The 27,350-nt window shown below is 42.0% G+C and overlaps 1 protein-coding gene across 2 annotated transcripts in view; it reads right to left on the bottom strand.

Annotated features, from left to right (window-relative positions):
* The window catches only part of DISP1 (dispatched RND transporter family member 1), a 106,277-nt gene that overhangs the window by 38,637 nt on the left and 40,290 nt on the right, over positions 1–27,350 (bottom strand). For both annotated transcript variants that reach the window (XM_077485839.1, XM_077485840.1), the window contains one exon: positions 17,167–17,684. In XM_077485839.1, the coding sequence (XP_077341965.1) occupies positions 17,167–17,651 (485 nt within the window). In that variant the 5' untranslated portion in view covers positions 17,652–17,684. The remainder of the gene's footprint in view (positions 1–17,166; positions 17,685–27,350) is intronic.

Raw genomic sequence — 27,350 nt, 5'->3', positions numbered from 1 at the left:
TGTGTGTGTAATCAACATTTGAATTGTCTCCAAACACCTTCCTCCACTTGCTTTTCAATAATCAATTCCACTTATATTTCCAGGGGTTAAGGACATGAAACAAACAAACAAAAAAAAAAAAAAAAAAAAAAAGAGAAGAAAACACAAGTACCATAGTGTTTTCTGATTTTAAATTTATTAAAAAAGCCCCCCTAAAAAGTTACACTTACAGGAAATAATAAAAACAGCATGCATCAAATCACCAGCTCTTTCACTGCAGATCTAGACTCATGGTGCTTTGCCTGACATCACAGATTCGACTCCTCCCCTCTAAACGCGTGTCGGCCCATCATTGGCCTTCATCAGGTAGACCACCCGCTCCTCCATAAACTCCACTCCTTTGGTCTCCATGGCTGTATCCTTCACTGGTTCTCATCCTACCTATCCCGCCGCTCCTTCAGTGTCACTTACAACTCTACTTCCTCCTCTTCCTTTCTCCATTGGGGTCCCCCAAGGTTCTCTTCTTGGACTTCTCCTTTTCTCCATCTACACCACCTCCCTGGGTCAGTTGATTGCCGCCCATGACACCCAAATCTATCTCTCCACCCCCCCAGCTCTCTCCATCTGTGTCCTCACGCATCACCAACTTACTGGCAGACATATCAGCCTGGATGTCACATCACTTCCTCAAACTCAACCTATCCAAAACTGAGCTCATGATATTTCTTCCCTCAGGTTCCACTTCCCCCGAATTCTCTGTCAATATCAAGAGCTCAACTATCAACTTGTCCCCCCACTACGTCAAGGTCCTAGATGTAATCCTGGACTCTGAAATAATCTTTCAGCCCCACATCCTATCGATATCCAAACGTTGCCGCCTCAACCTCTGCAACATCTCCAAGATATGCCCCTTCCTAACCAATGTCACCACAAAGCTTCTAATCCACTCCCTGGTTATCTCCCGCCTCGACTACTGCAACTCCCTCCTCATTGGCTTACCTCTAAGTAGGCTATCCCCACTTTAGTCCATCATGAACGCTGCTGCCAGGCTCATCCACCTCACAAACCACTCAGTGTCTGCTATACCCCTCTGCCAAGCCCTCCATTGGCTACCACTCAGCCAACAAATTAAATTCAAGATACTAACTATAAACTTACAAAGCTATCCACAACCTGGCCCCCCACTACATCACTAACCTAGTCTCAAAATACCAACCTAATCATTCTCTTCGTTCCTCCAAAGACCACCTGCTCTCAAACTCCCTTGTCACCTCATCCTATGCTTGCCTTCAGGGCTTCAACAGAGCCTCTCCCATCCTTTGGAATGCTCTACCCCAATCTGTCTGATTTTCTCCTACTTTATCCACTTTCAGACGATCCCTGAAAACTCATCTCTTCAGAGAAGCCTATCTGGCCTCCACCTAACAAATGCACAGTTATCTTCTCAAGCAGCATATCGCCCACCATTACCTCTTGACCTTCCCTCTTAGATGGTAAGCTCTAAAGGAACAGGGCCCTCTGATTCCTATGGTTTTAAAGTGTATTGTATTTGTACTGTCTACCCTCAAGTTGTAAAGCTACACACACACACACACACACACACACTTTCCTTCATGTTCTTCTGGTGATCCTGCCAGTCACACACTTTCAGTCTTAGGGTAACACTCAGTCAACATATCGAATATCTTTTTCTTCTTTTTCATTTGTTTGCTTTAGTGTCATTTATCAATCTTATTTTTGTTGAGAAATTTCATCGGATACTGCGATTAATCCCTCATTATTCAACGTAGTTTCTTCAGCGCCTCCCTATTTTAGGCGATTTTGTTTTTCTACAATTGGTATGTAAAAATGAAGGCCATGCTGGCCTCTATATATAGAGTGTATTTTAATTTCTGGTTTTTCTCTAACGGGGTACTTTATTTTTGAAGTTGCCCCTATATGGATCCCCGTGGAATTTATTCTCTTTTTTCTTTTTGATCTTTAGTCTTTATGATTGCCCCTTGTACCCCCTATAGCTACACTAAGGTGGACCTTGGTTGATTGCGTGTCTACATAATTTGCACCCCGCCTGCCGGTGTTGTGGGGTGACCCCAGGGTAGGTATTCGGCCTTATGCGAGCAATGTTGATGTCCTTTTTTTTTCCCCTTGTGGTGGGTTTGGATGGTTTCGAATTGTTCAGGTTCTTGTTTTGGCCTATATGTATTTTTTCATGCAGTTTTTGTTTAAATAAATTGTATGTTTTCTTTATTGTAGAATCGTTCTCTCCGTTGAGTTTATAATCCATTGCCCCTGAGGAAGCCATTTTTATGGCGAAACATGTAGGGAAGGACTGATCGGATAGCACTCTAAGGCTATTACCTCCTTGGCCCAACATTACAAATTTTGTGCTTCCTGGAAATTGGAGAGAATATAACTATTTTGAGATTCATTTTTTTCCCCCATTTATGTAGTTTGTTTTTATGTATAATTTCTTTTAGAATTTAATACATTTTGTACAAACTAAAAATAGTTTCTATTATTGTAGCACCGTGATAATCCCTCTTCCTCCTTTGGAATTATCGCTTTTGTTGTGACTCACTCAACATACTGTTGCCATGTAATCCAAGATAGGTAGGATGTCAATACATAGACTTTGAGGCATTGGGTTAAAAATCCATGTATGTAGACCCACATTTTACCTCACAACCTTAGTCATAGTTATGACTAAGGCTGTGAGGATGAAATGTGTTAGTGGGTCTATAGACATGGATTTTAACCCAACGCCTTAATAAAGTCTATGTATTTAGATTTAGTAGTGCGCCGACTATCTTGAAATGCTTGGTTATAATTTGGTCACAGGAGACCAAGTCTGAGCACCAGCACCTCTCACCACCTAATTGGAACCCAGGTTCCCCGCAATGATGTATTCTTGGTGACCGTTTCCATGTAGGAGCTGCATTGTCACCCTTGGGATGGACAGCACTACAGAAACGCCCTGCCCCTTTCCAATAACAATTCTCCATAAAAAGGAGGTGTTTGGACAGTGTCAGTGATAACAAAGGGGCAGGATCAACTTAAAAAAAAAAAAAAAAAAAAAACATTTAGCTATAACAAAAACATTCAGTGGCATGTTCAACATACAAAAAAGAGCCAAGAAAGAAAAGTTTATGGTTAGAGTTTAAGGCCCAACTCCAGACAAAGCTTTGGATTTGAACATGGTGAGTACATATATCAGGCTTTTACTACAGCCCTCACCCCCCATTGATGAGACTTCCCCTTATTTCCTGTTGGGGCAGTTAAGTCAGGAAAGGTTACTTCGAGAAACTGAGCGTTCATATTTTATTCAGGCTCTTTTTGAGAAGCAGGACGGCGCCTATAGCATCTCAAGAAGGCAAATTCCAGATCACAGACAGAAGAGAATGGGGTGAACTGGTCACTACAGCCATACTCGAGGGAAGAACTAGTCTAATCTGTAGGTAGGTTATGCTTGCGGCATGAATCTCAAGATTACTTTTACCTCTAGTGTACTTTATAGTTGCCAAAACTTCACATATATAAATCTTAAATTTTTTTATTTTTATTTTTAAGAAAAAAAATAAAAATAAAAATAAAAGATTAAAAAAAAGTTTTTCACTCCAACTAAAGGATCATTAAAAAAAGTGGCTCTGGAAAATGTCAGCTTATCTCATTAAGCCCTTAAAGGGTTCTGGTGGAATTCTGGATTTTAGCTATTTGTCTTGTATTCCTCTTTAGTCATTCTCTGGCTTGCTGCATTGCAGGGGATTTAGGCGCACAGCAGCCTGTTATCGAGCTCTCATATAAATTGGAGATTTTCAGAGGAAGCCAAAAGCTGAATCCCTGAGTACACTATGTCAGATCTGCTTTCTGCAACATTTCTGTAATGCAGAATGTCTATTCCGAGACTGAAAGTAGAAGATGGATTTCGGCTTCTAACAGGAAGAGAAAAAAAAAATCCAGCATAAACTTTAAAATGGGAAATTTGAGTATTTTCAGTGACTAAACATTTTTTTTTTTTTTTTTTTTTTTAACATTTACCTTGACATTTTAGTTGAATTCATGAGTCTCATTTCCCAGCTTACAACACAAATTGAATTTCCACCTTCCCGTTTGCTATACAATATTGGATATAATTGCAGAGGCAGGGCAGGGAATTCAATTCAGACTCCAATTTAGGTGCACATGTCATAAGGTAAACCTGAAGTTATCAAAAGGGTAGGATAGATTTTTTTTTTAATTTTTCAGTTCCGACTTGATCATAATAAGAATATATGTTCAAAGTCCCTATAGATTTTCTTAATGGTATACCCATTTTGTAGCTGCAGAGACTGTTGGTGCTTATACATCCAATAATAATAATAATAATAATAATAATAATAATAATAATAATAATAATAATAATACATATACCCCGTTTCCCCAAAAATAAGGCCTAGCATAATTGCCGGTGATGGCTGCAATATAAGCCCTACCTGGTTTCCCCAAAAATGAGCCCTACCGTGAAAATAAGACCTACAAGGACTTTAACTAGGATTTATTTGGCGGGTAGGGCTTATATTGCAGCCATCTCCGGCAATCACTCTAGGTCTTATTTTCAGGGAAACAGGGTAAATTACAACCTTTACAATGTGTTGATAATTGTTGGGTTAACCTCCCTGGCGGTACGATTATTTCGGATTTTAGGTGCTAAAAGCGGTACCATTATTTTGCATGAAAATTTGGCGTTTTATATTGTAGTCCTGCAATTCTTAGGAATAACTCACTTAAATTTGTCCAAACCAGAGTCTAGCAGACATCCCGGGTATAATAAAGTTTGAAAAATGAAATCATAAATTATAATATAATAAATAATTATAAATAATTGTACCAAATAATAATATAACAATAATAAAAATTATTCAATAATGTAATCAAATCAAAAACACTGAAATTTGCTCAGTTGCAGAATTGTCACTGTCATTACTTTTCAGTATTTGAGGACGGATCTCCCCACAAATCGCTATCGCTCAATTCTGCGAGTGATTCTAATTTATTATCGCTGTTTTCTAGCTGGTCTAAAACCATTTTTGATGTAAAAGGACAGTTTTGGTTGCTATGGACAATCTCCAGTTTCCAGGCATAAAGAACAGTTTTTATTACATAAAACTGCATGCAGGACACTGGGCAGACCACTAGGGACAACGGGGATGTGAAATATTTACATACAGCAATGTAATCTGTAAGATTACATTATACTGTATGTTTACTGTTTGTTTCACTTTTTGAATTTGGCGCCGATCTCCGTCCCCGTGCGTCGCAATGCTCGCAGGGCACGGAGATCGGCGATGTGATGCATCGAGCAAGACATGGCTCGCTCGTACAGCGGGGAGACAACGCTGGATCCGAGGGAGAAGGTGAGTAAACCTCCTCCTGGATCCAGCGATGCGGTCCCGAGTCTGGCTCGGGGATACCGCTTTTGGTATGAAAATTCCACCCCGAGCCAGACTCGGGAATACCGTCAGGGGGGTTAATGATTACTGCTAGCGTTTTCCCAGGGTTTAGAGCATAGCAACATTATTAATGTGCATGGTTTTTCCATTTATTTTACTGATTTAATGCTGGAATAAGAATTATAGTTTTGAAAATATATTCTCTGTTTGCTACATATAAAATGCTTTATATGAATCTCTCATAATTTACCCATTTCTAGACAAAAGGTGATACTTTAGGCTTATTTTCACATTCACCTGGTCAGATTTGGCCTTTCTTGCAGAAAAAAAAAAAAAAAAAAAAAAGTCTGTTTACAAAGTTACATAGCTCAAGCTTATATTACACTTAAGGCTGGTACACACAGGCCGAAAATCAGCCAGTTCAAGAGGAACTGGCTGACATTCAGCCTGTATGTACAGCAGCCTGTCCGGCAGAAACCGGTCTAACGACTGGCCTTTAGCAAATGGGCATGCTGAAAAAACAGCATCCGATCAGAGCTTACAACCAATGGCTGATCAGTGTGTTCTGGCTGGGGGAAGTCCCCCTGCCAGAACACAATAGCACAGCGTGGGAGATTGGGGTTCAGTAATAACTAAGCTATGTTAGTGAGGCAGTTTTTAATTTTTTTGGTTCGGCCAGCTGGGTTGGTGAAAAAAATAAAACTTCCCGTGTGTACCTAGGATTAGGATTGTCTTTTAACCTCCTTTCTATTCAAGCTCTGCACAAATTATATATATATATATATATATATATATATATATATATATATATATATATATATATATATATATATATATATATATATATATATATATATATATATATATATATATATATATATATAACATACATACATACATACATACACACAGTTTCCAAAAGCAAACCGCTACCTCCGTTCTTCCTTGTCAATGCGTTCATCAATGCAAACAACATTTATTATATATTCATATATATTTATTTATTATAAAAAAATAAATAGTCAGCTGGTTTCTTTTTGATAAAAACCTTTCATAACATGTAGATGGTTGTGCGAGTGCTCGCCAATTACTGTGGCAAAGTAATGCAAGATGTTAAAACTTGCATTTTATGTGGAGTGTTCGTAGCTCATAAAAATGTGTGAGATGTCGCAGTGCAATCTGTAACAGGAGGTGGCGGGGACCTGGCACTGCAGTCCCAGATGACATCATTCCCACTAGTTGTGCATTAGCTGCTATGAAATCATCACAACTCACTCAGGGACCTACAAATTTATGGCCGATCTGTAGAATCTGTACAGTGAGAGTCTGAGGATGACCACTGCTCCATAAACAGGGTTACAGGGAGCAGAGATCACCCAGAATGCCACAACTGCTCTTGGTTATTTGGTTGCTGGCTGTATTATATAGTAGGTTATAGGACAGTTGGAAATTCTCTGCAAATTGCTCTTTTACCTACAGGAAAAAAAGATTTTAAAGAGAACATAAACTGAATGGCATGTTTACCTCTCCCAGGATCCAGCGCCAGGTCTCCTCTCAGACCTTCCAGGTTCCACCAAGAGTGCCAGCTACACACTCTACTGATTGGCACTGGATTTAAATAGAGAAACAAAATCATGGCTCAGAGTTCGAGTAACATTTCACTACAAACAAGCGGAGACACCACCTACCACCCCTGCTGCAGTAGGTTTACCAGTCCTCTATATCCCGTGTGCTCCTTCAGTTGTCAGTGCTCGCTGCCACTTTGTGCCTCTATCTTCAGTGCACCCCAGTTTCTCCAGTGTGCCCCACATGACTCCTGTGCATGCCTGAGCCTCCAATGAAAATCCACCCTTAAGCATCCTATGGTTGCAGTGTGCACCACATAACTCCAGTGTACCTCTGAGCAGTGTGTCATTCAGTGACCCCAGTACACGCCATGTCTCAACCATATCCCTAAGCATCCGGATACCCCAGAGGCCACAGCACACACTGTGCACCCCATGACTTCACTGCATCTCTGAGCACCTTGTATTATTCCATGACCCCAGTGTGTGCTGTACACCTCAGTTATAACTGGGCAGCATCCGGTACGCATCATTTCCTGTCTGCATGCAGTGCCAACATTGCTCTAGACCAGGGATCTCCAAACTCTCTGACCAAAAGGCCAGTTTACTGTCCTTCAGACTTTTAGGAGGGCCAGACCGCAATTCTTGGAAGTAGAAAATGTCCTGACATCAGTGGTAAAAAAACAATGCCACATCTGTGATGTCAGTGGGAGAAATGGTGCCCCACCATTGGTGTATTGGGAGAAATTGTGCAAATATGTAGCAGAATACATATTGGCCTAAACTGATAAACTCGTTTACATTTTTTCTTTTTTTTTGGGAAAGGTTCTACATGTACAAAATATGTGGGGTTTAAAAAACAAAAAAAAATGCAGAGGTAATTAAATATCACCAAAAGAAAGCTCTATTTGTTTGGGTACATCGTCGTACGTGTGCAATTGTCAGTTAAAGAGACAGTGCTGTATCGCAAAAAATGGCCTGATCAGGAAGGGAGTAAATACTTTTGGGGTTGAAGTGGTTAATCCGCTGACTTTTTTTTTTTTTTACACTTGTAAAGTGTATAAGGCATAATGCACCGCATACTAACTCATTATGAAATACTTACCTTAGAACGAGGCGCCTATGTTCCCTTGGCGTGTCTTCTGGGTATCGAGGCTCCGGCACTATGAGTGGGAGTTTTCTTCCCGACAGGGTCTGGCGTCTGCCGGACCTTCAGTCGAGAATCCCCAACGCGCATGCGCCACTGAAGTCAGCGGCTCATTGCGAGGGGAATATCTCCTAAACCTGTACGGTTTAGGAGATATTCTAGGCTTACCTGTAGGTAAAAGTTACAAAAATGACAACCTCTTTAAAGTGCCGATAATGGATGGCAATAAATTCATATTCATTTAAATTCATGATATTAATGCAAAAGTTGGATATAATAAAATAAATAATAATAAAAAAAAATTGTAACATTTTCGTCTTCAGCCAAGTGCATCCTGAATTTTCGGTACCAAAATTTCCATTTCGGTGCACATCCAATTTTAAGGATGATGTTTAATGTCTATAAGGATGTTGCAGGGAAAAAAAAAAAAAAAAAACATAAATAAATAAAAAACCCATACAACTGGTTCATTATAAGAACACCACAAAATGTCTATTCACTCGGCGCTGTAGTGCCTCTTTAATGGCAGTATGCCAGGTATGAACAAATCTCTTTCTGCTAGATGACATTCGGTAACAAGTGTTACAAGCGCCCCATTGTTTCCTCTCCACCAGCCGGAACAAATCACAAGTACCCTATGAGGACACTGATAAAACAAAGTGCAAAAGATTAAGGAAACTGACATTTGCTTCTTGTCACCGCTGAAGCCTCACGTCACTTCGCGGTAAGCGCGCACAGAAAATCGCCTCCCTTCCAGAAAGCACTTTGATTTCACCGGAATGCTGCCTACTGCTCTGGAAGTCAAATAAAAGCTTTTTGAAGTAGCAATAATGCAGCTTTTTAAAATGCCTCCGTGACTCACTTTTTGAAAGCGAGCCAAAACCGAGGGGACGGGAAAGCAAATGATGCGAGGAATCTTTCATGGCTAGATGTAAACTTTACTTATCAAACTTCTCCAAAGGCAATAAAAAAACATTTACAAAGACCTGTGCTTGCTTGAAAGTGTGGAAACTGGCTGCGGATATGAATGCAGAGCTCCAGGCAAACCACTAAAAAACACACAGTAGAACTACATATAGGTTTACGGTTTTGACTGCCAAATATGTAATTCTTCTTGGGCGGTGTTTAGGAGTACATGCACATAGATGTAATATACAGGCAGAAAATAGGCCCAGTCTAAAAAAAAAAAAAAAAAAAAAAAAAAAAAAAATAAATCAGCATTTTCCCGTGGCTAAGGAGCAAACAGCCTGTCATAGAAGAGACTAGAGGGGCGCACAGCCAATCACTTCTATGACTGTATGCTGCATCTGCAGCTCACCAGCCAGGGGGGGGGGGGGGGGGGGGGGGGGGGGGGCTGGGGAAAGAGAAAATTATAATTATAGAGATGACAGATGCTCAAAAAAAAAAAAAAAAAAAAATTATATAATCACGATTTAAAATAGAGTCGATTTAAATAAAGCCTTTTTTGCAAGTGATTTAAATAGACTTGACTTAAATCAAAATTTTGTTCATAGCACAAAAAAATAGTGGGGGGACATCAATTTTATTTGGGTACAACGTCAAACGATTGCACAATTGTCAAAGTAACGCAGTGTCGTATTACAAAAAATGGCCTGGTCATGTGGTTAAAGTGGTTGTAAACCTCAGACACGAAATACAAACAAAGCATATCCCTCTATAGTGTGTACTTGTCTCAACTCAGAGCACCAAGTGTCTTTTCTTTCTGCCGCTTTGTTCCTCTGCTATCAGCATGAAATCACTTCTGACAAGTTTTCCTGACACAAAACAAAAATAAATAAATAAATGGGGGAAGCTCTTCAGCTGATTGGCAGCCTCCACTCTGTTCCTGTGAGGTGTGTGTCTTCGCTCCAATCAGCTCTCAGAGCTCTCCTCTCTGAGCTCAGCAGAGTAATTTCAGCTTGCTGCCCCCTTTTTTCTGAACTCACACAAGCTTTAAAAATCTGGACTTTGATCGGATGTAGGCAAGATAAGCACATCAGATGGAGCACACCTCATTTCTTGGCTGGAGGACATCCACCATCATATAGTGCTTTTCTCCCTAGCCCAACTATCCCTTGTTCAACCCTTACACTCATTTGATTTCTGTTCTTTCAATAATGGGGGCTTGCATCACATGTGGCTGTTACCTAGGGCAGCCTGCATGCACATGTAGCCTGTCTAGGCCATCCACTCTTCTAGCACACCTGCCCATCAAGGCAAGGTATGGCATGCTGGCCCCTCTCACCAGCAATGATCTGCCTGCACTGCATAGAGAAGCACAGAGACCCAGGCATGACATCCCTAAAATAAGATATTAAAAATGAAAAGGTGTTTTTTTTTTTTTAATATCTTGCTCACAAGTGCCACCTATCAATTCCCACCAGTGCTGCCTAGCAGTGCCACCAATCAGTGGCCATTATTGCCACCCATCAGTGCCCATCACTGTCACCTATTGTTGCCCATCAGTGTCGCCTCAGCGTATATCAACGAAGGAGAAAAAATTACCAGTTTGCAAAATTTTATAACATAACATAATATAAATAAATATTATATACATTTTTTTTTTTTTTATTCGGTCTTTTAAAAAAATGTTTTAACAAAAAATAAAAACCACAGAGGTGATCAAATACCAACAAAAGAAAAAACTCTATTTGTGGGAAAAAAAAAAATTATAAAAATTCGGGTACAGTGTAGCATGACCGTGCAATTGTCATTCAAAGTGCATCAGCGCTGAAAGCTGACAATTGGTCTGGACAGGAGGGGGGTTTGTGCCCAGTAAGCAAGTGGTTAAATACCTTTTTTTTTTTTTTTTTAAGACTTGTTATAGTCCTAAATACGGTCAAGAAAAGCAGTTATTAGCTCCCAAGACAATCCCAACAGGGCATCAGCCAAAAGAACATTCGAGACACAACCTGTCATCTGTACACCGTAATGAAAAGGAAAATAGGATTCCACCTAACACGCCTCTCCAACGGGCCTCGGAATTCCTCCGAGTGAAAGAATCTAATTCCCAACAACAAAATCTGCGAGGAAAGAATAAAAGTTTCATCCACAATGGGGGTCACCTCACCGACCTCCCCCACAGCGCTGCAAGATTGAATAACAATAAAGTTCTGTTGTGTTGTAATGAAGGGAAATCGGACTTGGTCTTGTATGCTGCAGAGGGGTCTGGCCCCAATTACCTCGGATAATGAAGGACATTTGGAGGTGGGGATGATCGGGAGACATCGTGCCTGCTCTATTATATTCCAGACACAAAAACACACAAGAGATTTGTAAAATTTCCAATGCCATTTACGTAAAAATGACAATTTAAAGAATTCCTGGCAAGGGTATTTTACACATGATTACATTGGTCCACGTAATATACCAGTGCCTTGAAAAAGCATTCATACCCCTTGAAATTTTCTACATTTTGTCATGTTACAACCAAAAAAGTAAATAAATTATTAAGGTACTTATATAGCGCTTTACATACATTGTACATTCACATCAATCCCTACTACCCTCAAGGAGCTTACAATCTAAAGGTCCCTAACTCTCATATACTAGGGCCAATTTAGACAGAAGCCAATTATCCTACCAGCATATCTTTGGAGTGTGGGAGGAAACTGGAGTACCCGGAGGAAACCCACACAGGCACAGGGAGAACATGAAAACTCCAGGCAGGTAGAGTCGTGGTTGAGATTCAAACCAGTGACCCTTTTTACTGCTAGCCGAGAAAGCTACCCACTACACCACTGCCGCCCCATATGCATTTTTTGGGGGATTTTATGTGATAGACCAACATTGAGTGGCACACAATTGTGAAGTGGAAGGAAAAATGATAAATTGTTTTCAAAACTTTTTACAAATAAAACGTGAAATGTGTGGCGTACATTTGTATTCAGACAGATTTGGTTTGTGTCACCACGGAGTGGTACTATGGACACGGAAAGAAGTACAACAACAGTGCCACGTCCTGATATATTATTGAATCAGAAAGGAATTTTAGAATGACTTTTTAGGCACCAAGCTAACATCATATTAAAATTAGTAATACATTTACAAAACAAAGAAGAAAAAAAAAAGTAAAAAAAAAAAAAAAAAACATTGACTATTCATATTATTGCCCTAGAAGAAATATCATTCCGCTCAAACCCAATAAACCACAATTAATAGATACGTTAGTTACAAAAAAAAAACAAGGATTGGGCGCAATTGGCAACGTAGCATCAATTGTAACATATTGCATTTGTATTCAGCCCCCTTAAGAGCCCGTTCACACTGAGGCAGCAGGACTTGCAGCGCGACTGCCTCAGGCGACCGGGATCCGACTTTAGCGGTGGCTTGTGAAATGACTTCTGTATAGAAGTCAATGCAAGTCGCCCCAAAAGTCGTACAGGAACCTTTTTCTAAGTCGGAGCGACTTGAGTCGCTCCGATTAGAACGGTTCCATTGCATAGAGCAGGACGCGACTTGTCAGGCGGCTAAGTCGCCTGACGGGTCGCCCCTGTGTAAACCGAGCCTTTCCCTAACTAAAATCAAGTGGAACCAATTGCCTTCAGAAGTCACCTAATTAGTAAATAAATAGAGTCCACCTGTGTGTAATTTAATCTCAGTATAAACACAGCTGTTCTGTGAAGCCCTCAGATTTGTTAGTGTCAGTTCACACTGAGGCAGCACGACTTGCAGCGCGATTGCCTCAGGCGACCTGGACACGACCAGTGTGGCGACTTGCAAAACGATTTCTGTATAGAAGTCAATGCAAGTCGCCCCCAAAGTTGTACAGGAACCTTTTTCTAAGTCGAAGCGACTTGTGTCGCTCTGATTAGAACGGTTCCATTGTACAGAACAGGACGCGACTTGTCAGGTGGCTAAGTCGCCTAACAAGTCATCCCAGTGTGAACCGATCCTTAGAGAACATAAGGCTGGCCATACACTGGTTGAATTTCGAAAAAAAATTTTGAAAAAAAAATTCTATCCAAGAACTTTCGTTCGAATTCCGCACCATTAATGGTCTGTAGCGCCAGCCGATTTTCGTGCGGCAATCAAATTTGAGTAATTGGGCACATGGGACATTTTTTAAAACACGAACGATTTTATAATCAATGATGGGAGAATCATGTGATAAAATGTAATAGAAAAAGGGAATGCACATGAGTGCAAGAAAAGAAAATTCCCAGCCACGAAAATTCTTTTCTGTAGCAACATGAGGTGAAATTAAAGGCTTGGTTGGTCAAATTTGGAAAATAAATGGTGGCATTAGCGGATCACAAAATGGGACCATGTATGGGACCATGTATGCCCTGCCTTAGTGAACACACAGGATTTGTGTGTGCGCCTTGTGTTTATCACATAAAATCCCAATAAAAATATGTGTAACGTTTTTCCTTGTAGCATGACAAAATAAGAGCTATATAGAGATACACACACACACACACACACACACACACACACACACACACGGCTGATGCCCCTGGAAGCTGTAGGTTACTGAAGTAGACACCACTACTCCACTGCTTCCGGGTCCCGTGCGGAGCAGCCAGCCTGAATCATAACAGGGGGTCGGCCACTCAGAACGGGCACTATCCAGAGAATGCTTGAATGAATGCAAAGTGTTCTCCGATTGGAAGAGGTAGAGAGACGGGCCAAGAACCTCCCACCCTCCACCTCATCTGATCATACAACAGTTTGCATCCATTCAGAAAAAATAAATAAAAAACAGCCTCCTGTATTCTCAATGCAGCAAAGCAGCCGCTCAGCACAGGACCTGGAGTAGTTGCGTCTACTTCAGTGACTTCCAGTTTCCAGGGGCATCAGCCAGATATGGTAAATGCATAATTACAGTAGTCCAATGTAAAACTATACCATGCCTGGAATTCTTCTTTAGAGTTTAGTTCAGGGTAATAAAAAAAAAAAATCATATCAGTACAGGTTTGCGACACGTGCATTTTATCACTTTAAAAAACGCTGCAAGTACACAAAAGTACCAGTTGATCTGCCATAACTTCCCATTTGAGCTGACAGCACAGTGCCTCTGCTGCACTGAAATCCCCACCAGTGGTGTCAGTCCTGCCTGCTGGACAACAGAACTCACTTGGGACACAGAAGACACTTGGGAGATGTATTTCTGGGGGCATGTCTGTGTCAGCAGCAAATGAGCAGCGGTTTAGGAATTATACAAGCCTGGTGATAATGCCACAAGGAGTAGTAATAGAAGTAATTTCTCACTATAGAGGTAAAAACGATGAATTTTGTTTTAATTTTTTTGTTTTGTTTCTAATTCTTGCTATGTTTTTAGATAATCTTTCGTTCACTCGGCGGCGCCGGCATTTCTACTATGGGCACCCAGCTGGGACAGCTTGCAGCTTCACAGCCGGGTGCCTGTTGCGCTCTGTGATTGGTCCCAAAGTCTTTGAAGACTTCGGGAGGGGAAAGGAGAACTTCACTTCTGATCGCCTAAGGCAACGGGAACGGAAGTGGTTGCGGGTACCTGTCAAAACCGCATACCCGCCTAAATGAGTGACATTTACTTTGCCAAAACATTGGGGGTTATTTACGAAAGGCAAATCCACTTTGCACTGCAAGTGCACTTGAAAGTGCAGTCGCTCTAAATCTAAGGGGTAGATCTGAAATGAGTGGAAGCTCTGCTGATTTTATCATCCAATCATGTGCAAGCTAAAATGCTGTTTATTTTCCTTGCATGTCCCCCTCAGATCTACAGCGACTTTACTTTCAAGTTCACTTGCAGTCCAAAGTGGATTTTCCTTTAGTAAATAACCCCCTATGTATCATACAATTGGCATTTTTTTCATTTCCTTTAATAAATTATTGTTTTCACTTTTTTCTGCGATCTCATTCAGGTTCTTTACAGCCACTTACGGTCTACATGCACTCCACTAACAGATGCAGAAAAATACCACCTATTATCACAAAAAATAAATAAAAAAATACCATTAAAGTGTTACTAAACCTAGGACCCTGCATTCACTATATCTGGTCTCCCACAGTACACAGAACCTTGGAAATGCAATAGTTTTAGTACCGTATATACTCGAGTATAGGCCGACCCGAGTATAAGCCGAGGCCCCCAATTTACCCCCAAAAAACTGGGAAACCTATTGACTCGTGTATAAGCCGAGGGTGAGATATGCCTGTCCATCCCTGTGTGTGTCCGTCCATCCCTCTGTGTCCGTCCATCCCTGTGTGGCCGTCCATCCCTGTGTGGCCGTCCATCCCTGTGTGGCCGTCCATCCCTGTGTGGCCGTCCATCCATCCATCCCTGTGTGTGTGTCCATCCATCCATCCCTGTGTGTGTGTCCATCCATCCATCCCTGTGTGTGTGTGCGTCCATCCATCCATCCGTGTGTGTGTGTGTGTGTGTGTGTGTGTGTGTGTGTGTCCATCCATCCATCCATCCCTGTGTGTGTGTGTGTGTCCATCCATCCATCCATCCCTGTGTGTGTGTCCATCCATCCATCCATCCCTGTGTGTGTGTCCATCCATCCATGTGTGTGTGTGTGTGTGTGTGTGTGTGTGTGTGTGTGTGTGTGTGTGTCCGTGCAGCCTTGTGTGTCCAGCCTACCTGTGCCCCGAGCCTCCGTCCGGTCCCGTCCCGAGCCTCCGTGTCGTCCCGTCCCGAGCCTCCGTGTCGTCCCGTCCCGAGCCTCCGTGTCGTCCCGTCCCGAGCCTCCGTGTCGTCCCATGCCAGGATCGCCGCTCTTCGTCGGCGCCCTGGCGGCCATTCCCCTGTTCAAAAGCCGCGCCTCCGCCTCCGCCTGTGATAGGCGGAACACTCAATTTCCCAGCAGTCAGTGTTCCGCCTATCACGGACATCGGCTCATCCGAGGATGAGCCGATGTCCGTGATAGGCGGAACACTGACTGCTGGGAAATTGAGTGTTCCGCCTATCACAGGCGGAGGCGGAGGCAGAGGCGCGGCTTTTGAAAGGTAGAATGGCCGCTGTCTGTCTGCTCGACACGCTGTTCGGGCAGTCAGACAGCGGTGACTCGAGTATAAGCCGAGGGGGGCACTTTCAGCCTCAAAAAAGAGGCTGAAAATCTCGGCTTATACTCGAGTATATACGGTATATCTAAATGGCTAAATACCTTTTCTAATCAGCAGTATATAGCAGTCTTGTGACTTCTATCAGTGTCCGATTAAAGCTTGTAGGAATTTTCATTCCACTCTCACTGCCAATTGGCAGCAGGTGGATGGGGGGGGGGGGGAGAACCAGAGAAGACAGGATCAAACAGCCTCTTTATACAATGCAGAGGAATAAAAGGGATTGTAAAAGATTGCCTTTTAGCCAAAAAAAAACAAAAAACAACACACACAAAAAACGCCATGTCCCGCTGCTATCAATCTGTCCAATGATGAGAGAGACAGCAGCTGAAGCCACTGGGCCTGTGACCATCACTGGAACGGATCGGGTACAGGCAAGTAAAAAGGGGGCTCGGGGGGAGGGGGAGCTGCAGCAAAAAAAGGTTTTTTACCTTAATGCATTAAGGTGAAAAAATGTGAGACTTTACAACCACTTTAACCCCTTAGGTTCCACAGTGAGTACAAGCATGATTTACTGCATATACAGACTGGTTTTACTGTTGTGGATTGAGTAATACTTAGCTCCAGTCAGTGACTTTGCCTAGGCAGAGATGATGTCATCAGTTTGCTGCAGGCAGAAGGAAGAATTTCCTCAGTCTTCCCTACCCCAGTGATCAGACTGCAACATTGTAACTTTTTACCATGCCACAAGGTGAGAGAATGCAGCAGGGGCTGATCTGTATCAGACACTTGTGAACACAATCAAGAACTGCACAGGCAGATGAATTATGTGACTGTCATTGCTGAGATGACATGCTGACCCTGAAGGGTGTCCAAACAAAGATGACCCTATTCCTAAGGAGAGTAAAGCAGGTGAAGGCATGGTCAGTGGGAGAGGTAATAAATATCTGCAAGTGTTAAAATGACGCATCACTTAGCATGCATGGACTTAACATGAAAAATAAACAGGTTGATAGGTCCACTTTAAAGAGAAAGGGTCATAATGAAATAACAGGACACTGACCTCATGTTGACCAGATGTGGTGGCACCTGCTGGTGCTGGAAGTGGTCCCTCCATTGGTGAATACAAAAGGACTGTGAGGGTTGCACACAGCAGACGGGGTGATAAACGGGTGGATGGTTTGGACACACAGAGGTCGGGGACAGTTCTCGTTGAAGCTGTGAGCACTCAGTGTTCAGCAGAGGGGAGGTCCCAACAGTGTGGGTAACGTGGTCCTGCTGGCTGCTCGGGGGCGGGTGATAGCAGCAGTGGTGGCAGCACTGGGGGATGACTGGCGTTCTCTGGTGCTCCAGATACATGGAACAAGGTTTGGCGGCACCATTCTGAGGAAGGCATCCATTAGGACTGGCTTTAACTTGGGGCTCCTCGGAGCCAGGGGGCGGTTGATCTACGTCGCAGGGTGTGGGGTGCCCCGTGCAGGAAGGTTTGGATGGGAGGCTCCCATTACTGTGCGCCGTACAATCGCTGTTCCTGCTGTCCACAGCCATCCTCTTCCCAGTGCCTTGCAGTCATCAAAAGGTCTGTGAAGGAACAGAACATGTTAGACTGTGGAAATCAACTGCAGATGTCCTAGAATGACCAAAGCTATAAAAAAAAAAAAAAAAAAAAAAACACTACTCCAGCCATAATCTTTTTTTTTTTTTTTTTCCCCAGGCAGGTAAAATCTGAAGGTCTGCTAAGATTTATGTCTGTGTCCCCATTGGGGGGATGGTCTTCACTTCCTGCCCTAGTGATACCAGGGCAAGAAATGAGGGCGGGTCTGGGTGTCCCATCAGAGGAACATCTCATCATTTCCTAACGTGGTTTTTCTGGGAGAGGAAGTTAGCGTATGTCTCTCTAATGGATATAATAAAAAATAAAAAAATCCTGACAGAGGTTATTCTTTCCCAATCTTTATAAAAATACATTTCAAATGAAGCTGCACTTGGAACCAGGGATCAATAAAAGAAGGTAAAAAAGTCATAATATAGCAGGCATTGTTAAAGTGGAACTAAAACTATATCTGAGCACCACTGAAAATGCTATTTAATTCATTTTTAATATTTAAAACAAAATCCCCATCCATATAGCCATCCAGGTCCCCATGCTTTATTTTGTTGGGAGGTCTTTGAAAAACACCCAATTTTTTGCCATTTTTAGCTGTGGCCATCTGCCCTTGGCTCAGGCATGCATGAAGGAGGGTGTGCTAAGCTGAGAAGTCCCTCCTCCATGAAGACTTCTGGAATTTGGCCTGGGCCAGAAATCAGGAAGCGACTGAAGAACTGTTTAAAAAAAAAAAAAAAAAATACATTGGTGAAGGGTGGAAGTGGTGCAGGGGGATACCTTTGCCGAGAGATAAAGGCTTACTGGGGGAGATTTACTAAAACGAATGCACAGAGAATCTGGTGCAGCTGTGCATCAGCTTGGTCAATTAAAAGTGGAGTTCCAAGCAAAAAAAAAATAATAAATAAATAAATAAATAAAAGAGACCCAAACTGGACAACAAGACCAGATTTAGAAAGCGCTGCACAACTCGCGCATACACAGTAGGAAACTGGCCAATGTCCCTTACTTGCAAAGCTGGTGCCTACACCCAAAGCTGATGGACGGATCGGCTTGGGCTGCCAACATCACAGGCTCCTTGGACAGGTAAGTGTACTCCTATTAAAAGCCAGCAGCTACAGTATTTTCCCCCCAGGCTGGAACTCCTCTTTAATCACTTGCTGACCAATCGCCACAGTTTTACTGTGGCAGAAAGGCACAGCTGGGCGAGACGACACTATGTTACGTCACTTCGCCCTGTGGCCACCGCCGGGCTCCCACGAGCGCTGCCAACACACCGAGAACTGGGATCTTTGCGTGTAAAAATACAGTTTCCAGTTCTCTGAGGGGAGAAGAGACTGATCGTCTGTTCATACTGAATATGAACAGCGATCTGTCATGTCCCCTACACAGTCCCCTCCACCCTACAGTTAGAACACACACTAGGGAGCACAGTAAACCCCTTGATCGCCCCCTAGTGTTAACCCCTTTCCTGGCAGTGACATTTTTACAGTAATCTGCATGTTTATAGCACTGATAGCTGTATAAATGCCAGTGGTCCCAAAAAGGTGTCAAAAAGTGTCCGCCATAATGTCGCAATCACAATTAAAATTATATATCTCTATATACATCTATCTTAATAATAATAGTGCAGTAAAACTATAAACTATATGTATACTTTATATACGCTATAACGTTTGCACAAACCAATCACTATACGCTTATTGCGATTTTTTTTTAACCAAAAGTATTTAGAAGAATACATATCGACCTAAACTGAGGAAAAAAATAATTTTTTAAATATATTTTTTGGAGGATATTTATTATAGCAAGAAGTAAAAAAATAAAATTGTGTTTTTTTTCAAAATTGTCATTTTTTTTGTTTATCGCGCAAAAAATCAAAACCGCAGAGGTGATCAAATACCCCCAATAGAAAGCTCTATTTGTGGGGGGGAACAAAAGAAAAAAAAGACGTCAAGTTTGTTTGGGAGCAACGTCGCACGACTGCACAATTGTCAGTTAAAGCGATGCAGTGCTGAATCGCAGAAAGTGCTCTGGTCAGGAAGGGGGTAAAATCTTCCAGGGCTAAAGCGGTTAAGCTTTGACAAAACTTAGAAGTGCACTGGTTACAAACCAGCAAGTGATCATAAGCAACTGAGACCACACCATAAGAGAGTTATAAGAAATGAAAAACATAACCACAGCACAATATCACACAAACACACAAACACACAAACAGGATTCTGGGAATTTCTGTGCCTGTATTAAAGGGCAAAAACAAACAAACATTCTGAATCTGGATATACACAACATTCCATCTTAATGCCATTATAACTGTCTATTGGCTAAGCCAGCAGCCAAGACCAGGCGCCACCTGTTAGCCCATGAACTTTAATGGGTGGAGGAGGAACAACAAGCAAGCTCTTTGACAAAAAATAAATAAATATTTCCATAGGACACTTAACACCCTGCAAAAATGGAAAATTGGCCCTTAGGGCCCATTCACACCATCATGTTGTGGTAACGCGCGCGTTAATGGAACAGTAATATTTATCCACAATATCTCCCTGGAAATATACAAAGATTATTTCTGGTTTGATTCAGAACTATACATGCTAAAGAGATCAAAGAGCTCATCACATTGGCCTCTGTACAATGTAGGAGACTAATAGTCTGCTACTGGCAGTCTCCTGCTATTGTGTGAAGATGTTCTGGGTTTATACTTCCGATAATGTGTATTGTAGTTTGTGAGCTAGGAGACGACAAGTCTGACCTGGAAGTTCAGACCTCTGAGTCATCTAGGTAGCTAATTAACATCATGTTTATAGTAGGTCTGTTGTAATTATATTCCTGTGTGCAGTTTGTATTTTTGGGGTAATCTGATCAGGGGGATGTCTTTCTCAAGTGTATAAAAGCCTTTATTCTTGTTCAAATAAAGAGTCCCAGTTTTGCAGCCAAATGAGTGGTATATGGAGGGAAGCACTCAAGCAGAGTGTGGGACATTCTGTTACAGTGTCATCCCCTCATCGCCTGCTTTAACACCACTGGTATGAGGTCGGCAGGCTGAAAATAAAATTCTTCCTGCAGCATATGTACATCCGTGGCCTACAGGGCATAGCAGTTCGGGAGGGGGGGCGTAAAAGCGTGGCTCAAACCCAGGGTTTTACTGCCCCCCCAAACCACTAGCGTAAATGATCCCGAAAGAAATTCATGGCACCACACATACGCAGAAGCACTGCCATACATTATGGTAACCTGCAGTAATGTATGAATATTAGCGCACGCTGCTACAAACGCACAAGTATGAATGGTATCTGAAGCATTGGGTACTGTACCAAAATTTGCAGCATCTAAAATTTTCAAGACATTTTGGGGCACTGGCAGCCCCTTCAACATTCCGATTAACATTAAAGAGCAACATAATGTGCATTAACACATCGCAAAAACGTAAACGGCCCCTTAGTGTCCGCATTAATTCTGCAGTTTAACCATAAATTTCCTTTGGACACCTATTTACAGGTCTCATAACTCCTGAATCACCGCCAAAAACACAGTCCAAGAGTTCAATAAAAAACAACAAAACAAAAAACCCACCACACACACGTGCACGCAATTTCCCACGGCTGGTAAAATCGCCAAGAGTGGAATGAATTTTAAAAAGTTATATTTTATTTCTTCATCTTTTCAACCTGCTCTACATTACCACAATCTTGTTTCAAAAAAAAATTATAGGTACAACATACAATAACAAATTTTTGCTCCTTTGGTAAAACAAATTGCTAATCAGCCAATTACATGGCAGCAACTCAATGCATTTAGACATCTAGGAAGTGGTAAAAAAATAAAAAATAAATAACTTGCTGAAGTTCAAACCGAGCATCAGAATGGAGAAGAAAGGGTAGTTAAGCGACTTTGAACGTGGCATGGTTGTTGGTGCCAGACGGGCTGAGTATTTAAAAAACTGCTGATCTACTGGGATTTTTACGCACAACCATCTTTTGGGTTTACAGAGAATGATCCGAAAAAGAAAATATCTAGTCAGCGGCAGTTGTGCGGACGAAAATGCCTTATTGATATTACAACCAAGGTATACAGATTACCATCTTTGAATGCACAACAGATTGAACCTTGAAGCAGATGGGGTACAGCAGCAGATTACACCGGGTGCCACTCCTGTCCGCTAAGAACAGGAAACTGAGGCAAAAGCAGGCTCATCAAAATTGAACAATAGAAGATTGGAAAAACTTTACTTGGTCTGATGAGTCTAGATTCCAGCTGCGAAATTCAGATGGCAGGGTCAGAATTTTCCCGTAAACATGAAAGCATGGATCCATCCTGCCTGGTATCAAAAGTTCAAGGCTGGTTGTGGTGTAATGTTGTGGGGGATATTTTCTTGGCACACTTTGGGCTCCTGAGTACCAATTGAGCATCGTTTAAATGCCATGGCCAACCTGAGTATTATTGCTGACCATGTCCATCTCACCACTGATTTCTTGAACATGACAATGAGGTCACTGTACTGCAATGGCCTCCAAACTCACCAGATCTCAATCCAATGGAGCACCTTTGGCATTTGGTGGAAGGGGAGCTTTGCATCATGGATGTGCAGCCGACAATTCTGCAGCAAATGCGTGACGCCATCATTTCAAAATGGACCAAAATCTCTGAGGAAGGTTTCCAATACCTTGTTGAATCTATGCCACGAAAAATGAAGGCAGTTCTGATGGCAAAAAGGGGGCCCAACCCTATACTAGCAATGTGTACCCAAGAGGCTGGCGAGTGTATACCTGTGGTAAACATGCACATTTTACACAGAAATAATGTTAATGTGTGAATAGGCCCAAAGACTGAAGTGCAATGAAAACACAGCAAAAGGTAGTTTGTGTCCACTAAAGTCAAATAAGGGGAATATGGGGGGAGAGAATTTGGAGTCTCTGTACTTTGCTTTCTGAATGAGCCCACAAGTGGTGATATTATAAGTCGTGCCCTGCGAACGCGGCAACGATGAATGCGAGGAAGTGTGAAGTTGTTTCACTGCGCGCTGTGTGTTTGTCTGAGGAGTGTGTGTTTGTTCTGTGCACAGAGAGGCCTGAATACCAGCCCCGGCCATGAATGGGCCTTTCTGTCAGGAAATGTATGAGTGAACTCTGGCCGAGAGTCAGGCCTCTTTCATCCTGCAGAATCTGTGCAGAACACGGCCTGGACAGACGTATAGAAAAGTTACCTCAGAGCTCACATCTCCAGACGGCAAACCGCCAGCAACTCTCACACTTTAAAATGATTTAATTTCCTTCACGAGCAGCCAGAAAAAAAAAAAAAAAAAAAAAAGAGCCAAAAGCTGACGGGAGGTTTTACGCACCTTAGACAGGGGAGAGGAAAAAAAAAAAATTAACAGTTTCATGCCCTTTATATAAAAATCACCCTTTTAATGTGGTCCAGGTCATTCACTGTCCAGAAAACAGGCAAAAGGCTTAAAAACAAAACAAAAAACAAACTACATTTCAGCCTACTCTATTGTCAATAGGGAACGTTTGTTGAGAGAAGTATGTAGCCCCCACCCATTGTTGACCTTCTGAAAATGCCAGTTGCCTGCCTACCACCAACTTCAAATGAGTTCCTAATATGAATACTTTTTCCAAGTCAGTGCCTTATGAGCATCAAAGCCATTGGATAAACATGACAGCTGGGAAACCATTATATTCTGAAGGAGAGGACAGCGGTGGCCACTTTCTTACTTTTCCACTACTGTAGTTCTCTGCTCTGACTTTCATACTCCATGCACCTTTCTGCAACAAAGTTGGAAATGCTGCCTCGCTCCTTTGTTATCACTTCTCACAAGTTTTCCTGACACCTAGAAGTAAAAAGGTGAGGGGGAGGCAACTTCAGCACACAGCCTGTGATTGACAGCCTGGGCTCCGTGCTGTAAGAAGGGGGGGGGGGGGTGTCCCTTTCCTCCAATCAGCTTTCACTGAGCTCCGGCCCCTAGTTTCTAAAGGCCAGGAAAAACTACTGACCTAGGATTTGTTTAATCTCTGTGCGTCCCCTGAGGTCAGTCACTTTACTATGTATATGTAAGGCTTTACAACCACTTTAAAGTCATAAGAGTCATAACTTGTGTTTGTTTTGGATACTGTTGGTAAGGGTTAGAACCTATGTAACCTTTTAATGCCATCTAGGTAGATTTATGTTCTCTACCTGTCCTGGTAACCATCAGAGAAAAAGTAATGGGAAATCCAGAATAAGATGAGGGTAGAGTTGGTAATGCACTATTAGTAAAATGTGTGTGAAAATTATCAGTACATTCAATGACTTGATAAAGGTCATTCAAAAGCATTCAAAATTTTGTTTGCCAACATTCAATTTGGAGACCAATGGACCACAAACACTGTTAGAAATTCTATAAATGAATCAACCCTCTGATGAAATCCTAAGGACGTAACGCGTAAGACACAAATGTGAGGTCATTACACTAGGAGCATGCCCAGGAGTTTGAGGAAGCAGGATCAATCTGTATTAGGCAGAGAGAGCGATATAAAGAGAATTTGATAAGCGATCCATCTGTCTATGTGAATGGGAGTATTCTTAAGCTTTTACTGTAATAAACCTGTGTTTTATGGAAAGCACCACAAAGTGTCTTTGTTTTTGGAGCTGTGCTAGAACTGTTGCTAAACTAGTCTAGGAGAAGGAGTAACCCTGGAGAGGCTGGTGTGACTACAGTCCTAGGAGCTGCGCCTGGAGAAATCCTCAATGACAGAGGAGTGAAGGATTACCCCTGTGGTGTATATGGCTTATGTGACCTCCTCTAATTTAGGAGGTTCAATATTTCAGGTGAGAGCACACCCAAAAGGCACGATTGGAAGAGTTTTATTGGATGGCACACATGCAGTTGTGCGAAGACTGCACTGGAGATGAAATAAAGACACAGTACTGATTGATACATGTTATAGGCGACTTTTGAGCCACACCTAATGCAATTCATTATGCACCATCACTGATTTATTATACATGGGTGTTCTAGCCTTATCTATGTATATGTAGGGTCACCATTGACAATCTTATATTGTTTGTTCACATTTGTCTCACTTTATGCAAAGCATCACACCGCTGTAGCAACACTATACAGCGCATCAAAGCAAAAACAAAAAACAAAAAACACACACACACACACACACACACACACTTCCTGCTGCCATCTTTTCTACACTCAATCATAGCTAAGGAAAGGATGTCAGGGGAAATAAAGCATACAAACACAAAAGATAATGCCACCCAACACAGTGCAACAAAATGCAAACTGCAAGTAAGAGAAATCTAATTGCATTGGAAACATGCAAAAAAAAAAAAAAAAAAAAAAAAAAAAAAAAGAGCAGAAACAGGGCAAATGCCAAATAAATAGACAGGGGTTTGGATAGTTTTTAACCAGTTGAGGACATTAAAAACGAGCCACAAGCACCCCATAAAAAACTGCATGGCATGCAGCGATGTGTAGTACACCCCGCCCAATACTTGTCGAAAATTGCCAGCTGCAAAAACAGCCGGCAGTTGCTGTGAAATACAGCAATTTTTGTTTTTGTATTTCCTGCTGAGGTCAAAGAAATGGACCACCTGACATCACGTTTATGAAGATGGACATTCACTCTTACCATTATTTGAATATCAAATAAACGAGCTTTAACCGGCATGACATCAGTATAAGCAAACCGACCAGAAAAACTAAAATTTCCATATAAAAATTTTCCCATTTAAAAGCCAGCTTCACCTTTTACACCCATATTTAGGAGTAACATAGTAGAAATAAGACCCCCACCCCTCCATCTGTGATTACCACAATAAGGCCTCTGGCACACTGGATGTTATACAATCGCCAGTAGCATTATCTGTAGAATGAGTTTTTCAGCTTTTTTTTTTTTTTTTAAATCAACACTATATGCCCCCAAAAGCTTAGGTCTCAAAAACACTGATTAAACATCGCGTTGTTGAGCATTTTTACAGCTGAAAAACATCTCTTAAAACCCGCTAGTTTTGGAGTTTTTTTCCAGTCAGAAAATGCCCCAGCCAAAAAACACTGATAACAAGCTTTGTGTGCATAGACACATAGGATAACATGCAGGGGAGTTTATTGCCTGCAGAAAACGTCTGAAGCCAAAACCAGCAGCTGTAACATCCAGCCTGCGTGAGACCTAAGGCTAGGTTTCCACTAGTGCGACATTTCATGCGATTTGGCACTGAAAAGTCGCATGACAAGTTGTACCCCATGATTTCCAATGAGTACCGTGCACTACTTTGGTCTCACTTTGATGCGACTTGCACAGGCATTGCTTCAAGTTATGGCAAAAATCACACGATATTGGGGACGCAATAGAGTAAACATAGCCTAATAGTCCATTGACACCTCCTGAAAAAAGCTGCAGGAGCCCAACACTGCACCCACGATCCACTGATTGCAGATGCACCGATTTGCTTGCTGATTTAGAAAGAAGGGGGGGGGGGGGGTAAAATGCACATTTGTTTCTGCTAATGTATATGCATCTATATATTTGTTTTAAAGGTGGACTTCACCTTTACTTATCCTACTCAGCCCTTATTAAAGCGGTAGTAAACACACACACACACACGGTATAATGATAATCATTATCCAATACTTACCTCAGAACGAAGCCCCCATATCGGTGCCCGGTCCACGCCGAGGGAGCCGACATCTTGCCCTTGGCACGTCTTCCGGGTTTGCAACTCTGGCGCTGTGAGTGGCCGGAGCCGCAATGACGTCACTCCTGCGAACGCACGCAGGAGTTTTCTTCCCGGCAAGGCTGCCGGACCTTCAGCTGGGGCATTCAGAGCGCATGCACTGCTGACGTCAGTGGCTGCATGCATAGGGAAATATCTCCTAAACTGTACAGGTTTAGGAGATATTAATGTTACCTACAGGTAAGCCTCATTATAGGCTGATCTGTAGGTAAAAGTGTAAAATTTGAGTATACAACCGCTTTTTTTCTTCAATTTTTCTAATTGTCAATATTTAAAAAAAAAAAAAAAAAAACACCAAAATACACTTTTTTTTCCTTTAGTACTACAAAAAGAAAAAAAAAATTGCAATTTTGCGGGTGGGGGGAATATCATGAAGGTGGTTCTCCCAGGGAGATTCTCAGCCATTGTACTGGCTGTGTTGACCACTGCGATTTCCCCGTATGCAGAAATCTCAACTGCATAATTTGTGGTAGCGGGGGGCGCACGCGACTGCGTGTCACTGATTAAAAGCTATTTATTCAGGTCTGGTCCTTCCGGTTTGAGGGGGGGGGGGGGGTACAGGTGTGAGAGATGAAGTGGTAAAAAAAAAAAAAAAAATTAATAAAAAAAATAAAATAGGGCAAAAGCATTGTATCTGATGGACTGCTACACAACAGGACCCCACTTCACACATTGCAGATAATCACTGATGGCTTTGGACACCCTCCTACGACCTCAGCAGAGCGCCATTTACAAGCCACGTAAAAAAGGAAAGAAAAGCGAACCAACGTTACAAAAACAAATAAAATGTGTCATTTAGACACTAGTAAATGTAGCAGCGTTATAATACACATTGACATAATATAGCGTAAAACGTTGGGGCAGCTTGGAGTCAGAAGCCCTAAACTCTTCAACAGAAGCTAAAATGTACAAACAGCCCA

The sequence above is a fragment of the Lithobates pipiens genome, unplaced genomic scaffold (genome assembly GCF_037356315.1).
Source record: "Lithobates pipiens isolate NorthernLeopardFrog02 unplaced genomic scaffold, aLitPip1_a1.2 Scaffold_18, whole genome shotgun sequence".
Classification (NCBI taxonomy): domain Eukaryota; kingdom Metazoa; phylum Chordata; class Amphibia; order Anura; family Ranidae; genus Lithobates; species Lithobates pipiens.
The sequence above is the reverse complement of the archived record's forward strand: the minus strand, read 5'-3'. Positions and strand labels throughout refer to the sequence as shown.